The following is a 17,133-nucleotide window of genomic DNA, read 5'->3' as shown; positions in this document are numbered from 1 at the left end:
TCAGTTTTTAACTCAAGCTAAATGTTTGTTTTGAGTAATTGAATCTGGGTCTGTCTGAAGTATACTGGTGGGTTTTTTTTAGGTGTGTGCCCATCCATTGGTTGCATTCATAATTCCTTCTTGATAAGCACTTGGTTAAAAGTTAAAAGACTGGAGAAGAATATAATCAGCACTAAATGAGTTACAAGATTTTTAGTTTGTAGTCTTTAAAAAAGAAAAAAGTTTTAGTTGTACACTTCTTCATGAATATGTGTACATATCTTACAAGATTTGCCAACATTGTTCAATTTAACTAGACAGCCTTGTGTGCCATAATTGTAGAGGAAAGGTGAGAATCCTGGGTCCTTGCAGATGATTTTGGTCTGCAACTCCCAGCAGTCCAAGCAAGCATACTTAGTGATGAGGAATGCTGAGACTTGCAGTCCAGCAACATCTGGAGGACCTCATGGTTCCCACCTCTGCTTTAGAGAGCGGTTGTTATCTTGCTTGAAATCCAACCTTTTGTTTGTTACAGTTTGAAAACTTGCAGCGAAGATGCACATTCACAAGGAAGAAGCAGAGAGAATAGACTATAGAGGATGCATGCTGTACAGTGGCTGCCTCTGTTGGGGTGTTCTTTCTTTTTCTGTGCCTGGTGGGAGGGTAACAGAGAGTGCAGGTGCAGCAAGACAAAATGGTGCCATGTATTTTCTGGCTAACTAAGCACAGTACCATATAAAGCTTGTTGCAGGTGTTCTTTCTGTATTGGCAATGCAACAGGACCTGGTTGCCTGAAGGCAATTTTATTCACTTCAGGCAAGGGCCTGATTATAATTTCTCACAAAGTTCTTTTTTATGAGTGTTTCAGACTGTCACCAGCACTTAACGCAGAAAGCATGCTGCTTTCACCAAAACAGGTTTGTTGAATGGTATATTAGTAGACACTTGAGTAAAAAGTGATGTTTACTCTCTTTTCCTGTATGCCCTGATCATTCCTTAGTGTCTGTCCTTCTGCCTGCCACATGAATTCCCTTGAAAGAGAGATGGATGCTTCCTAAAGAGGAGATTAGAAAATATTGCATCTGTTAATGGAATTACAACATAATTTAGCCCACATTCTGTTGATTTTATTCATTGATGTGTTGTCCATAGTGTCTGAAACTGCTAGGAATTCTTATGTATTTTCTGTCTATATTTTATTAATTTTTTAAAAAATAAATAGTATGCTTTCAGCCCACCTAACACAGGACTCTCATAGAACTTTATATGATGGGGAAAGTAGGTTGTGCCCTGGGGCTACTTCTATTATTATCATTCAGATACCAAGTTAAACCTCAATGTACTTTCCAGCTGTGTATTACTAGATTTATAGATTGTACTGATCAATGTTTGTTAGATTTGTCTTGCTCTCACTGTCTACTGTGGTGTATTATTTTACATGTTTTAATATTGTATGTAGATTCATTAAAAGTTACTTATTTTAATATTAAGTGTGTTTTTGTAGTATTTCTGAATTATTCAACATTCCCTCCTTTCCCCAGGGGAAATTTCCCATGATTTTTTTTTAAATGTAATGGTGATTACACTTACCAAGAATATGACATTTAAAATGTTTTGGTAATAGTTGGCTAAAATATTCACTTCAAAGTGTTGGGATTACAAAAGCATATTTTTCAAAACCAGAATTCAACTGTAAGACATCTGTCATATTGGGAATTAATATGGACGATTGACTGAGTTTTAGAAGTCCTTGTTAAATAGGAATGGATGTACCTATTTTGCTTCCTATAAGTTCATTCCATCCATTTTGTGTATCAGCCCTCCCCCACTTTTTTTTTTTTGAAAACAGCATTTTCATGTGCATTTTCATACATATTAATATTTTGTGCATTGTTAGAATATAGTAATTACATTTGAACAAACAATGTATCCTAGTTATGGATTTTAATATTTGTTCCCTAATGTGTACATTTTAATATGCATTTTTTTTTATCAGAAGACTACATTGTAAAGTTTGGAGATGTTCAAAAACCAAAGGAGAACTGTATTCCAGTTCACATATTATTCTGCAAAGTATAGAAGAGGTCTGTTTGTACTAAAATGACAACCAAATTGATTTCTCCCTGATCTCTATTGTTAAATAGCACTGTAAACTAATCTCAAAACCTGCAGATTGGAAAGAGCAGTGTCATTCTCAGACAGACTATGCAATCTGATTTATGGCAGGTGTGCATGTAAATTAACCCTAGGCAGTAAAGCTCCTTTCCTGGTTTAAACCTGAATGCTTAATAATTAAGCTAGTAGGTTTTCAATGTTTTGAAATGGGACTGCTTCGAACTTCCTAATCATTGTGGGTTCCAGCAACACAAAAAAAGTGTTGTTGTTTTTTGTTTGGATTTTGTGTTGCTGGAAACACTCAAATAAACTTTTATGTCAGCATCTGTAACCTATGGCTGTTGTCCTATGACAGTCCATAGTTCTGATGCTAATTAAATGACTTAGGTCAAGTAATTTAGAGCCCATGTCTAATTATAGATTTACTGCCTATCTAAAACAAATAGGGGTGGTAGTGGTATCAAAATGCAGATGGAGTTGTTGACCACCTTGTAACTACATGTTTAGATTCTAGCTAGACTTCAGAGATTTTGGTGAAGAAAGGAGTTCTCTGATGGGTCTGAAAAGCCAAGAAAGGCCATGGCACCAGAAAATAGAGTTAGAGAACACTAGCAGCAGGTGGCATCCATGTCAGGAGGGTGGTAAATCTGCCATGAATTTTAGTTGAACTTTAGAGAATTCCCTGTTCGTTCTCTCTCTCTCTCTCTCTCTCTCTATATATATATATATATATATATATGTCACAGTATCCGCACTACAGAAATAATACAGTTTCACACCACTTTAACTGCCATGGTTCAGTGCTATGGAATTCTGGGAATTGTAGTTTGTTCTGACACCAGACAGAGAAGGCTAATTGTCTCACAAAACTATCATTGCCAGAATTCCATGAAACTATGGCATGAAACTAGATTATTTCTGCAGTGCAGACACATTCTACTTTATCCGACTGCTGCAGTGACTAAGGATGGCATCTCTCCTCTGAATGACAGTTTTGGACTGGTAATGGACTGGATGAGGGAAAACAAACTCGGATTGAATCCAGGAAAAATGGATGAGGTAACACTTCCCCTAAAGGACTGTGTTCGCAGTTTGGGAGTACTCCTGGATTTGTCCCTTCAGTTGTCATCTCAGGTGGAGTCGAAGGCCAGGAGTGCTTGTTATCAACTTCAGTTGATATGTCAGCTGCGCCCCTACCTGGACCAGGGAGACCTTGAAGCATTGGTACATGTGCTGGTAACCTCTCATCTTGATTTCTGCAATGCACTCTACATGGGGCTACCCTTGTGCCAAGTTTGGAAGCTTCAGTTGATTCAAAATATGGCAGCTAGACTGGTCACTGGTACATTGAGGTTTGACCATATAACACCGGTATTAAAAGATCTTCACTGGTTGCTGAACAGCTTCCGGGCGCAGTACAAGGTGTTGATTATCACCTTTAAAGCCCTACATGACTTGGGCCCAGGTTACTTGCAGGAATACCACTCCTTATATAGTCCGCCCCGCACTCTCAGAACATCTGGGAAACATCTACTACAAACACATAAGACCAGATTGGTGTCCACTTCCCAGAGGACCTTTGTCTCGAATGCTCCAAAATTATGGAATGACCTGCCGGAAAAGATCCGTTGTATTACTACCTTAGATGCTTTTAAGAAAGCTATTAAAATGGATCTCTTCCGGTGGGCCTTCCCATCTGACTCCATATAAACACTCTACCCACCTCTATACCCAACCTCTGTTTGTGTATGATAAGAATTTTTAATTTCTAACTTTGTAATTTGCACTATGTATTTAATATTGTCTTATGAGGGTTAATTTTGGGGGAAGTTTAGTGTCTCTAAAATTATTTTGTTATGGTCTGTATGTATTTTATTTGGTTGTAATTCCACCTCGATCCTCAGGGAGAGGTAGGAAATAATAATAATAATAATAATAATAATAATAATAATAATAATAATAATAATATACCCTGACTTTTCCCCAAAGCTGGGGCTCAAGGTGGCTAGATACCCAAATGCTGCATTGTACAGTATCCTGAAAATAAATTCAGCACTTTGGAAGCCCCTTTAAGTTTGAAGTAAAATTCAGAACAGATTCACCATGCCACGGACAGGGCCTCTGCTGATTGGAAAAAAGATTGGAAGTTAGACATCAGCGTGTGCAGGAGGAGAAAAAACATACTTTATGGCTTCATCTGAAGATGGAGCTTAGAGCTACACTTCTTTGTGAGCAAGATGTTGCTACTGGTTTCTGCTGTATCCATGTTTAATCTAGAACACAAGAAAAAAAGTATAGAAAACAGCATGAGAAAAATAGGAACTTCCTTCTTTATGACTGAAAACCCTGGAGTAGACTATCCTTAGAAATTAATTGAGTAGCTGTCTTGTGCTAAGCATAGCCCAGGCTGTATTGTGAATTGTGTGTGCTTGCGCCTTCAGATCATCTATCAATTTATGTTGATCCCATGAATCTCATAGATTTTTTCTAAAGGCAAGGAATACTCAGAAGTGGTTTTGCTAGTTGCTTCTCCTGAAATATGGCTACAGCACTTGGTATTCACAGGCAGTCTCCCATCCTAGTACTAATTAGGGCTGACTTTGCTCACCTTCCAAGATCAAACAGGATTTAGTGTATCATATGTCCAATATATAATTTAAATCAGGAGTGCAAATAATTGTACCTCCAGCTCTGATTGGGCTCTGACTCTCATTATTATCCCACACCATTGGCTGTGTTGGCTAGGGCTACTGGGATTTGTAGTTGAACAAGATATGGAGGGCTGAATGATTATCACCCTTGATTTAAGGGCTGTGACCTTATTTATTTATTTTTTAACTGTTTTTATATCTGTTTTTAACTGTTTTTATATTGTATGTGATAGTCTTTGTAGATGTGCACCGCTTTGATCTCGAGGAAAAGCGCTATAAAAATAAACAGTTTATTGTTTGTTTGTTTGTTTATTCACAATATTTATTCACAGTGTTAATAATAGAGTAATAACAATTGAAAATATTTGTTCTATAGCATAGTAGAGTTTTTTTTTATTTCAATCATAGAACAGGACCCGGGACAATGGATGCAAGCTCCAGGAAAAGAGATTCCACTTCAACATTAGGAGGAACTTCCTGACAGTAAGGGCTGTTCGACAGTGGAACACACTCCCTTGGAGTGTAGTGGAGTCTCCTTCCTTGGAGGTCTTTAAGCAGAGGCTAGATGGTCATCTATTGGGGATGCTTTGATTGGATTTCCTGCATGGCAGGAGGTTGGACTGGATGGCCCATGCGGTCTCTTCCAACTCTATGATTCTATGATTCTAACTCTGGGTACAGAGCATATAATCTATGACTGTACCCTGTCTGCATTCCTTTTACAGTGTTTTCTATATACTTTTTTACTATGAAAATGAATGAGTTGTGTAGAAGAAAGGGAAATATCTGACATAAATGCTATAATAGCCTATTCCTTCCCCACCCCACCCCTGAAAAATTACCTTTCATTGAACAACAAATCATCTGTGCCAAGGTGTAGGGTTGTTTGCACAGAAACTAGCTGGCTCAGGACATGAAGGCTTGGCCAGTGGCTGAAAAGAAAGCTCCCTCCAGGGAAACCTGTAATAAAGTAACTCAAAAATAATAGCAAGTATCAAATGTTGAATACCCCCAGAATGTGGGGAGCAGTCACATATTAAGCATGAATAACCCCTAGGCAAAAAGCTTTATCTTTTAGCTGAATGTGCTACTGGAATGGCAGTAGAAATCAGATGTGAAATTATTTATGTCAAGTGCTCTCTAATACCTCTCTTACGTAGGTGCTTGTCTCAGACATTACTACTTTTTTGTTGTCATGTATCTTGCATTGTGCTGTCTAGAGACTCTCCCTAATCCCATGAGTTCATTGGATTCTTTTGTTCTCCTTTGGAGAAAGCCAGGGCCCCCAAAATGACATAAATGACCCCAGACTCCAACCCAAATGCACCTGTAGGTGAGACCTGCTTACTCTGCCATCTTTATTAGGTTCCTAGTTGCCCCCAACTAGGGTTTGCCTAGCTTCTCTTAACACCTGAAATCACTAGATACTTTCATATTACTTAAAATAGCTTGCAGTATCCAGTCGTCTAAATTCATAAAAACATAATCTCATTTTCAATTATAAACGGGGGTTGTAATGCTGTACACAGGAATGAGAAAGTCACATGATACAGTTTAATATTCCTTATCCACTTACTTTTCCTTGTGTAGTTTTAATAATTCACATAGTTCACACACTATAAATAAACATAACATGCTCCTACATGTCTACATATTTTTGAAATAAGACTCCTCCACAGATGAGCTTGTTTGTTTAATTCTAGGGGCAGAATATGTTCAGGAGTTCATCACATTCTCTTTCTGAATGAGTACCTCCTGAGCTACAACTAGGCTGAAAATTTTGTCTGGAGAGTATATGGAATACTTTCCCTCTTTGATGGAAAAATAAGATAATTTATAGTTGCATTTCTAAATAGTAAACCTTTTGATGTCTTGAAATCTACTATTTTTCTATTTTCCCTTCATTGAAGTTTATTGGAAAGGCTACCATTTGGATTGTTCTTTACTTCTGCTTGGTAAAATTTGATGTAATCCACATACTTATGTGTTTTCTGTTTCAGATACACTAAACCACTAACCTTTGCTGATTGCATAAGTGATGAATTACCACTGGGATGGGAAGAGGCATATGACCCCCAGGTTGGAGTCTATTATATTGACCACAACACCAGTAAGTATGGGCTGATTTACCACATAATGTATGCATATCATCTCCACCCATTAAAATCCATCTGCACACCTGAATGTGCTTGATATTTCTTACCACTGTTTCCAAATCTCTGTCTGGTCAAGATTCTTATTTAGTTATAAATAGAGAGTGTCAATATCTGTTTCTGAATAAAAGCATAAGATATTTAATAAAAAATCAATGATGAATATCAACTCTATTTTAAAATTATTTGTTCTTGTTCATAATTTGTCCATCCAGATTTATATGGGTATTATGAGTTAACCTTCTCAGGTATGTAAACTGGAGTCTGAGCAACATTCTTTACTGTTATTACCGGAGGTGTTTTTAAAATGCCCTCAGATCATTCTCAGTTTGCTGGAAGAGTATTTATTCTGTATAGCTAATACAAATTACAGAATAAACTACTTTCAGATGGGTGGTATACCACCTGTGCCATTTTTTTTGTTATTTTCATTCTGTGAACCTATACTTCACACCTGTTTTGTCTTACTTAAGCCAGTATGTTTTCTGTCTTGAATCCAGGGAAATTTTCCTCATTTTGTAATCTGTGGGGTTTTTTTTTCATAGTGGTTGTTGCTTCATTTACATTTCTTCAGTGTCATATAAGTACTTGTATTGTTAACCTGTATCTATTCTGAGCCCTTGTTTTGGGGAAAACGTAGGAAATAAATGAAATTGCACTCTGACCAAGTTAGAGGCTGAATTTGAGAATGTTTCAAGAAGTCCTTAGTCAAATTGAGCCAGAATGTTGTATCAATTAGATTTTGGACTGCAGTGTGGGAGATCCAGACTGTAGTCCCTGCTCAGCCTGGATAAATTAGAAGGCCATGCTGGTGAATCCAGTATTCAATGTTATTGCAAAAAAAAATATGCATTTTTGTCCCATATCCTGACAGACTAGAATCTAAACAGATTGGGAATCCTGAACTCACTACATCTACACTCCAAAACAGTATCTTAAAAGTTTCCAGGGTAACCTTCCATCCAGCCAACATTTCTAGCAAATGTTCAGGTTAGCTTTCCAGGCCAGACGTCCAAAAGGGCCTCCAACACTCCCCCCATGTTCCTTACTATCAGAAAGCCCTTAACATTTTAGGTGTCAGGAATAGATACTCTGGGTATAACCTTGGCAATGTCCACCTCAGTCTCCATGAAGGCATCACTAAATATAAATTTTGCCTGATAAATAAAATGAGAAACTCAACTAGATGAATTTATAGCTTTTTTTTTTTTAAGTTCCCTACGTGTAGTTTTTGGAAGATGTAGAGAGTGATGCTGATCTACCATACAGAGGATTACAACATGATAGTGTATGTATCTGTAGCCCTTTCATTGCTCGTAAAAGCATAACATTATACATGGCTTCTCAGACAGATTTGGTGGTACTTGCTCCCAGTTATAGGATGCATCCAAAATCAGTGGGTAGATTAGATATAATAAGGGCATATGTACATATGGATGGTTGAGAGACCACAATATTCCAACAAAAAGAAAACGCTGCTTCCTTACCATTTTATCCCTGATGTGCATATCCAGATTAACATGTAAATTAATCACTTCTTCATAGTTTAAGATCAAGATTACCTGTATCTAGAGCACAGAATAAGTAAAGAGGTAGTACAGGAATACCTGATTAATCTAAATGAATTTAAGTATCCAGTACCAGATGAACTACATTCAAAGGTATTAAAAGAACTGGCAAATATAATCTTAGAACTGTTGGCAATAATCTTTGAGAACTCCTGGGGAACAGGAGAAGTCCCAGAAGACTGAAGGAGGGCAAACGTTGTCCCCATTTTCAAAAAGGGGAAAAAAGAGGATCTCAACAATTATCGTCCACTTAGTCTGACATCAATACCAGGAAAGATTCTAGAGCAGCTCATTAAACAGAAAGTCTGTGAACTTTTAGAAGGGAATGCAATAATCCCGAAAGTCAACATGAGTTTCTCAAAAACAAGTCATGCCAGGCTAATCTGATTGCTTTTTTTTTTTTTTTTAATTACCAGCTTGGTAGACAAAGGAAATGCTGTAGACATAGCATATCTTGATTTCACATTTGCCTTTGACATGGTCACCCATGATATTCTTGCAAACAAGCTAGTAAAATGTGGGCTAGACAATACAACTGTTAGGTGGATTAGTAATTGGTTGACTGGCCAAACCCGAAGGGTACTCAGCAGTGTCTCTTCTTCATCCTGGAAAGAAGTGACCAGTGGGGTGCCAAAGAGTTCTGTCCTGGCCCAGTGCTATTCAACATCTTTATCAGTGACATAGATGAAGGAATAGAGGGCATGCTTATCAGATTTGCAGGTGACACCAAATTGGGAGGAGTGGCTAATACCCCAGAGGAGAGGATCAAAATTCAAAATGACCTCAACAGATCAGAAAACTGGGCCAAAATTAACAAAATGAACTTTAACATGGAGAAATGTAAGGTACTGCACTTAGGGAGAAAAGATGAAATGCAAAAATATAAGATGGGGGACACTTGGCTTAAGAAGACTACATGTGAAAGGGATCTAGGAGTCCAAGCAGACCACAAGTTGAACATGAGTCAACAGTGTGATGCAACAGCTAAAAAGGCCAATATGATTCTAGGCTGCATCAATAGAAGTATAGTGTCTAAATCAAGGGAAATAATAGTGTCACTGTATTCTGCTTTGGTCAGGCCCCACCTGAAATATTGTGTCCAGTTCTGGGCACCACAATTCAAAAAAGATGTTGAGAAGCTGGAGCATGTCCAAAGGAGGGTGACCACAATGGTGAAGGATCTGGGAACCATGACCTATGAGGTATGGGTATGGGTATGTTTAGCCTGCAGAAGAGAAGGTTATATGATAGCCCTGTTTAAATATTTGAAGGGATGTCTTACTGAGGAGGGAACAAGCTTGTTTTCTGCTGCTCCAGAGAATAGGACCCAAAACAATGGATGGAAGCTACAGGAAAAGAGATTCCACCTCAACATTAGGAGGAACTTCCTGACAGTAAGGGCTGTTTGACAGTAGAACACTCTTCCTCAGAGAGTGGTGGAGTCTCCTTCCTTGGAGGTCTTTAAACAGAGGCTGGATGGTCATCTCTCGGGGATGCTTTCATTGAGAGTTCCTGCATGGCCAAATGGGGTTGGACTGGATGGCCTTGTGGTCTCTTTCAACTCTATTATTCTATGATTCTAGAGTAGATCCATTAAAACCAACAGGACTTCAGGTAGATATTAATTAATAGTCTTCTTTGGTTGGTTGGTTGGTTCTACTCTAAATAGGCTAACATGGGGCTTAACCTCATGTTAATGCTAAATAAATGATGCAGTAAAATATTAGAACCTTATTACTCAAAAATAGTTTGAAAGGCAGTTTTTGATCTGGAAGATTGTTAAATGGACAGATGCAAACACATTATAAATTGGAAGCTTAGTTGTTAAGGTTGCTTTGCTGGCACAAGCTCCATTCTCGCAGCTCTCCCTGGCAGCACTGTGTGGTTTTGACTTGTACTCTTCAAAATAAAGATAATTAAACTGAACTAAGAGCCTAGAAATAATCACATCCTGACTTCTTATTAATAAAAACTCTTAGTAAGTACTTTTCCCAGGAAAGGGTACGTGAAGAGGCCAAAATTCTTATCTTATGGCACTGTCTTTGACACAGTCTAGTGGACTTGTGCTTCATATTAAAAATCCCACAACATTTACTTAAATCCTATGCACATTTGGCAATTTGAATTAAAAGCACATACATTTTCTTTTGACTGTCTCAGAGGGCATTTTTCTTTTACAGCAGTTGGGTTCAGTCAAAGGTAGTGCATATGTCCTTTCTGAAGATGATTTGTTTGCTAGTTGAAGTTTTAAGAGATACTGTAGCTGACAAATATACTGTGACCAATGAATTAATTGCCAAACATTATTATAAGGAAGGAACAGACAATATTTGCATCCCCCCCCCCACAATAAACTGTCAGTAATGGTATGTTCCCATTTCTTACTAAGGGACACTTCTCTGGAAAAGTTGCTATTGTTGTTTTTATTGCTTATATTACTTGAATTTTTAAAGCAGAATTGGCAGTAAGAAAACCTCGGTTCTTCTTTTCGACATTAGTAACAGGCAGCTAATAATTTCCTGCTGGAATTTTTCTCTGTAGTGCTCCTTTCCCATTGCTCCAATCAGTCCACTTCAGCAAACTTTCTAATGCTATGAATGTGAGAAACAGTGTTGTACTGATAGCCAGCAATACTTGGTTCTTTGCCATGCAGTATAGAGCAGCTTTGTCTGGTTGAAGTAAGAGGTCCTGAAAAGGAATAGATATAAGGTAAAAGCTTAGCTTTCAGAATTTTCAGAAAGAAGGCAGCTAACCATATTAGGTGGAAGCATTGTGCATGATGCCAAATGTCCTCTGTATTTTAATAGGATTCCTGGTAGTTGTGCAGTCTGCACAGTGTATGCTAATTGAAATGAGTTGTTTCTTCTTGCAGCCATCAAACCAATAGCTGCCAGGCACTGGTAAAATTAAATGTTTTGGCTTGGGCTTGTGGCAGGTGTCTTTCTCAATTGTAGATTATTTGGCCCTAAAGAAATACTTCTGCCTGGTTTTGGTCTCTTTAGTGGCTTCCTTGCTACAACAGTTTTTGCTAAATATTTAAAGGAACTCCTAAATTATGCAGATTAGGCTCCTTTGGCATTCTCAGCCCTTTCATATTAATTATTCATTGTGTGGTAGCTAGGCATCCAGATGCAGGCATGATTAGTTCAGACAGCCTGAAGCATTATAAACTGGCTGAAGAACTGAAATTCCTATTCCTGTTCCTGACTTTGAAACAAAATCCGTGCAGTAGGACTGAGAAAACCAGAAGATTTACTTTCCTCACACTTGCTCATTGACTAGAATGATACACAAATAAAAATACTTTGCAATCTCTAGTATATTGGTGACATCATTCACTTTTCTTAGAAGAAACTCAAGAGTTTCTGTGCATCTCAGAGGAAGAATAAGTAAGGCCACAAAGCAATTCAATTGCTGTTTTATAGTATTGGCTGTATTGTGTAAACAGTGTTTTTATTTCCCCGTCCTTGTCTGTTCTGTGCCAAATAAAAGCAAGTAGGCCTAAAAAGAGTAGGCTTTTTAAAATGTTTTAAAAACTTTTATTTAACTTAATTCACAAAATACAAAGGAAAAAAGAGACCCTAGAACATGAGGGGAATAAATAATGTGTTCAAACACAGAGAGTTTATATGACACTAAAATCCGCAGGATTTAAGCAAAGAAGTCTTTAGAGATTGCACTGTGAAGCTGGAAGATAGTAACAATCACTATTATTATTGCAGTTGTTAATAAAAGGATACAGTAACAATCACTGTTATTATTGCAGTTGTTCATAAAAGGATACCAGGTTTTGTAAAAGGAATTGTCTACCTGATTCTTTCTAGAATCTCTGATGTATGCTGTCAATTTTTCCATGAAAGCTGTACGTCAAAAGTTTATCTATCCAATCTAAAATTCCTTCCCTTATGCAGGGATCCATTCTGGACCACCACCACCACCCCGCATAAGGGGAAAATCACATATGCTCATGCCCCATTGAAAATAATGGGGCATGCGCACGCCATTAATTAAATTCTAATGCGGCTTCAGCGTATGCTGAAAGCAGTGGAAGTGAAGCCCGCGTATGGCATGGGCTCACTGTACTTTATCATCTTTCCAAAATCTAATTATAAGCATGCTAGCTGTTAAGCATGGGTAGCCAATTCATTTTTTGTTCAACGGGTTCTCATTTTATTCCCTAAAGAAAGTTCAGCAGCTAAAAGAGTAGACTTAACTCTGTATCTGTTGGACAGGATGATGAAATCAAAGCTTGCGGTGTGTTATTTTAGGAAAACATGGAAAGTTACAATGAATGGATTAATATACTGAAGGCATCCATAACATCATCTATGTTAGGATGATGTTCTGCACAGTGAAATAATATTACTCTGTATGGCTTCAACATGTCATCATGTTGACTCTTTTCAAAAGTAAATTTTCCAAGCTCGGTTATTTCATTAAATCCTAAAATTGTAAGTTATAACTGGGGAACATCTAGTGAACTTCATATATAAGTAAGATCAAGTGACCCTGAAAGGATCAAATGATACAGGCTATAAGAGTAAGAAATGAAAAGTAAACTTTAAAAAGTAGGATGTCTTACATGCATTGCACTCTATCTTGGTTATCTGGTTCTTTTTTCTTGTGCCCAGAAGAAGTGCCAGTTTTTATGTTCTTCCTCTGAAGTGGGATTCTTCATTTAATCCAGTGGTTCCCAACCTTTGTTGGGCCGCGACCCCCATTGCGGGTGAAAGTCCCACCTGCGACCTCCCTCATTGGTTGGGAGGCCAGGTGGGGGCGGGACTTTCAACTGCCTACAAGCCCCAGCGGCCTCTGCAGCCGGAAGTCCCGCCCCTACCAGGCCTTGCAACCAATCAGGGAGGTCACCAGCGAAGAAAAGGCGGGACGTCTGGCTGCAAAGGCCGCTGGGGCTTGCAGCCCCATCCTTGTCCCCTTCTACCCGCAGGTGCCTGGCACCCGTGGGTAGAAGCAGAGGAGGAGGGGTCGGCCCTGGCCCTTTTCCCTTCTCCTCGCGGGTGTCTTTGATGGCACCCGTGGGGAGAAGGGAAGAGGAGGCGGCAGCCCTGGCCCTTTCCCCTTCTCCTCGCAGGTGCCTTTGATGGCACCCGCGGAGAGAAGGGAAGAGGAGGAGGCAGCCCCAGCCCTTTCCCCTTCTCCTCGTGGGTGCCTTCAATGGCACTCGCAGGGAGAAGGGAAGAGGAGGAGGCAGCCCCGGCCCCTTCTCACGGTTGCCAGCGTAGTGCCAGCACCCGCGGAAAAAAGGGAGGGGGAGTCAGGGGGGAATCCCAACCTGGCGACCCCCGAGAAAGTGTCGAGTGACCCCCAGGTTGGGAACCCCTGATTTAATCTAATAAATTCAGGTCTCAAGATTTCATTTTTAAAGTGGGTATAAGGACCTAATATAAGGACCTAACTCCTGTTACTTGGCACAGCTTAAGTATGAAAGTGTAAGTGTTCCACAACTGATTCAATGGATTTTCTTTAGCTGAATCTGACAGTTGGGTTTAGCCCACACTGTGTACAGTGGACCCTTGCTATCCACTGGGGTTTTAAGATTACCCCCCCTCCCCAAGGATACCGAAATCAATGGATACTCAAATGTCCATTATATATCATGAAAGAGCAAAATGGTGTCCCTTGTATAAAATGACAAAATCAGGGTTTACTTTTTGGAATTTATAATTTTAAAAAATATTTTCAAGCTGTGGATAATTCAGTCCATGGATAAAGAATCTGTAGATATGGAGGTCCGACTGTAATAAGTGCCCATTTCTGAAGAGTGGCTGGGTTAGTCTATCACAGCAACAAAGAATTTTGTTGCCCTTGAAGGACCCAACAAATTACATTCACCTCATCTGTTGCAGAGACTGTTTGCTCAATTGACATGCTGCTAGATTGAGATGGTGGAGCATGTACTCAATGGAGAGAAAAGAAACAGTACAAAATTTAACTTCTGCGAGGGGAACATTTCAATTTTCCCTTTTCTGTAATAATCTGCCAGCTGAGGCAATACACTGAACATCTAATGTAGGCTTCATTCACTGAAAGCTAATGCCAAATTCCATGACCGCTAATGCGGTTGTTGTTGTTGTTGTTGTTCTGTGCCTTCAAGTTGTGTCCAGCTTATGGTGACCCTAAGGCAAAGCAATCATGGGGTTTTCTGGGGCTGAGAGGATGCAACTGGCCCAAGGTCATCCAGCAGGTTTCCATGGCTGAGTAGGGAATCAAACACTGACCTTCAGAGTCCAAGTCAAACCACTGCACCATAAGACTTTTACACAGATATGGTAGTATAAACTCTTAGCAGGTGTGTCTGTCATTGTGGTAGTGTAAAAATCATAAACTGAGAGAACTGTTACTATTCCAAGTTAAACATTGCTTCATTAGTCTCTACCTTTTTGGACTAAAGTTGTTTCCACATGTTTGAAAGAAACTACCCAAATAGAGGATCCTCGTGTACAATGGCGGCGAGAGCAGGAACATATGCTGAAGGACTATCTTGTATTGGCAAAAGAAGCCCTGACTGCTCAGAAGGAGATCTACCAGGTCAAGCAACAGAGACTTGAACTGGCCCAGCAGGAATACCAACAACTTCATGATGTATGGGAACGTAAGCTGGGATCTCAAACTAGCTGTGAGTATTTGACTGATTTTTATTACTCTCATTTATGTTGTAGTGGATGTTAAAATGAGAGTGGGAAATTGTAGCCAGGTTTTATTGGACTGTAAAGTCTTACCAGCCCTAGCCACTCCAGCAGTGGTGCTGCAGTCCAAAAACATCAGGAGGACCACTGTTGTACGTCCTTGTAGTTGATTAGTGTTCTTTATTTTGTTCATTCACTTAGCACACAAGGCACAATCTTCCCCTTAAAATGTCAGTTTTCTGCACATATTTGGTGGCACAGAATTGATGCAATAAGATGCAGGCACAGTGGTATGGGCTGGTCAACTCTAAAGTTTCTCTTGTACACCTTTTCTGTGCCACTTAGAACAGTGAAGATAGCCTATGTGTCATCTTCATAGAAGTCCATCAAGGACCTTAGCCTCTGATCTTACCTTAATGCAGCTATTGCCTCTTACCCTATATGATGTCACAAGAATCTGAGAGTTGAAAGGGATCTTGTAGGTCAATTACTCCTGGTTCCTGCTCAATGCAGGACCTATGGGATACAACTAGAAAACAAGACCCTCTTTGTTAATCTGTCAGTTTTAAAAATATACATGGCCATTGCAAGGGTTGGATGTTTCTGGTTTCCCTTGGGTAGCTGAGCTGTGTTTTGGAATTCTCCAGTTTATCTTCTGAAGCCCAAAAGTTATAACAAACATATAAATAAAGCCTCAAACTTGCAAAAAAAACAACAACCCCAAACCCATTTATCGGTTAGTCAGGGAACCTCATGAGCTATTGATGTTTCCTTGGTTTATTCTGCAGATTCTTTGAGCGCCAAGAACCAAATGGTGCTCTATTATTATTGTTGTTTTTTAAAGACTTGCTCTTTTGAAGAACTCACTTGTGTATATCCCTTATTCTACAAAAACTGACCGGGTTTGTAGTATAAACTGGTGGTGGTGCTTGTGCATGTCTTCAAGTCATTTCTGACTTATTACAACTTTTTCATAGGATTTCCTTGGCAAGATTTGTTTAGAGGTCATTTGTTGCTGTTTTCCTCTGAGGCTGAGAGAGTGTGACTTCTCCAAAATCACCCAGTGGGTTTCTATGACTGAGTGGAGATTCAAACCCTGGTCTCCCAGAGCATTATCCCAACACACAAATCACAACATCATACTGGTTCTCAGGTTATAGACTACAATAAATCATTTGCACACATAAAATATCATATACAGTGGACCCTTGATATACACTGGGATTTGGTTCCAAGATCCCCCATGGAAAACAACATCCGTGGATGCTCAAGTCCCATTAAATATAATGAAATAGAAAATGGTGTCCCTTATAAAAATGGAAAATCAAGGTTTGATGTTTAAAATTTATACCTTTTTTGAACATTTTCAAACTATGGATGCTTGAATCCGTGTATAAAACAATCCATGTATAAGAAGGGCTAACTGTATTGAATCTGTTGATAGTGTTCACGAGCAAGGTTTATTAATAGAATTGGGTGCACTGATTTTTATCACACACAGTCTTCAAATATACTGAATGAGCTGAAGAAAATGTTTTAAAAAGAAAAGGAAGAAGTTGAACAGCATGACTTTATTCTTAAGCCACAGGATTGCATTTTAAAGCAAGCTTTCTGTTTCAAACCTGTATAGATGAAACTCCTTTCCATGCCTGCTCTTCCTGACTTCCTTTTTTCTGGAAATTGTTAAGATATCTAACAAAAGATGTTGTGTTTACCCTTAAGCAGATGCTTTCAAGGTGAACATTTTGTATACTGTATGGCCAATAAAGGTATCACTGTTTGGTGGATTTTTGTGTGAATTTACTAAATGGCCAACACAGCTCCCTTGCATGTTTTGTGTACTGTCTCATTTCATCCTTGGTGTGCTTTTAAACTTTTTGTTTCTTCTCCCCTTTATTATAGTAGTTTCCAGTTCCTCATCCAGCTCAAAATATGATCCAGAAATTCTTAAAGCTGAAATTGCTACCACAAAATCTCGGGTAAGGAGAAAACAGGATATACGGGCCCATTCCGCACGGGCCTT

The 17,133-nt window shown here is 39.0% G+C and overlaps 1 protein-coding gene across 3 annotated transcripts in view; it reads left to right on the top strand.

Moving 5' to 3' along the window:
* Positions 1-17,133, top strand: part of WWC1 (WW and C2 domain containing 1) — a 114,907-nt gene that overhangs the window by 52,441 nt on the left and 45,333 nt on the right. The window contains exons 2-4 of one of the 3 annotated variants that reach the window (XM_089531925.1): positions 6,746-6,855; positions 14,876-15,100; positions 17,016-17,089. In XM_089531925.1, coding sequence (XP_089388051.1) covers positions 6,746-6,855; positions 14,876-15,100; positions 17,016-17,089 — 409 coding nt within the window. Of the gene's footprint in view, positions 1-6,745; positions 6,856-14,875; positions 15,101-17,012; positions 17,090-17,133 lie in introns of all 3 variants that reach the window. The other 2 variants (XM_089531934.1, XM_089531917.1) reach the window with 2 other exon arrangements.

This window comes from Sceloporus occidentalis, unplaced genomic scaffold (assembly GCF_023333645.1).
Source record: "Sceloporus occidentalis isolate IW3139 unplaced genomic scaffold, rSceOcc1.0.p SCAF_1, whole genome shotgun sequence".
Classification (NCBI taxonomy): Eukaryota; Metazoa; Chordata; class Lepidosauria; order Squamata; family Phrynosomatidae; genus Sceloporus; species Sceloporus occidentalis.
This window is presented reverse-complemented; position numbering and strand designations above follow the sequence as displayed.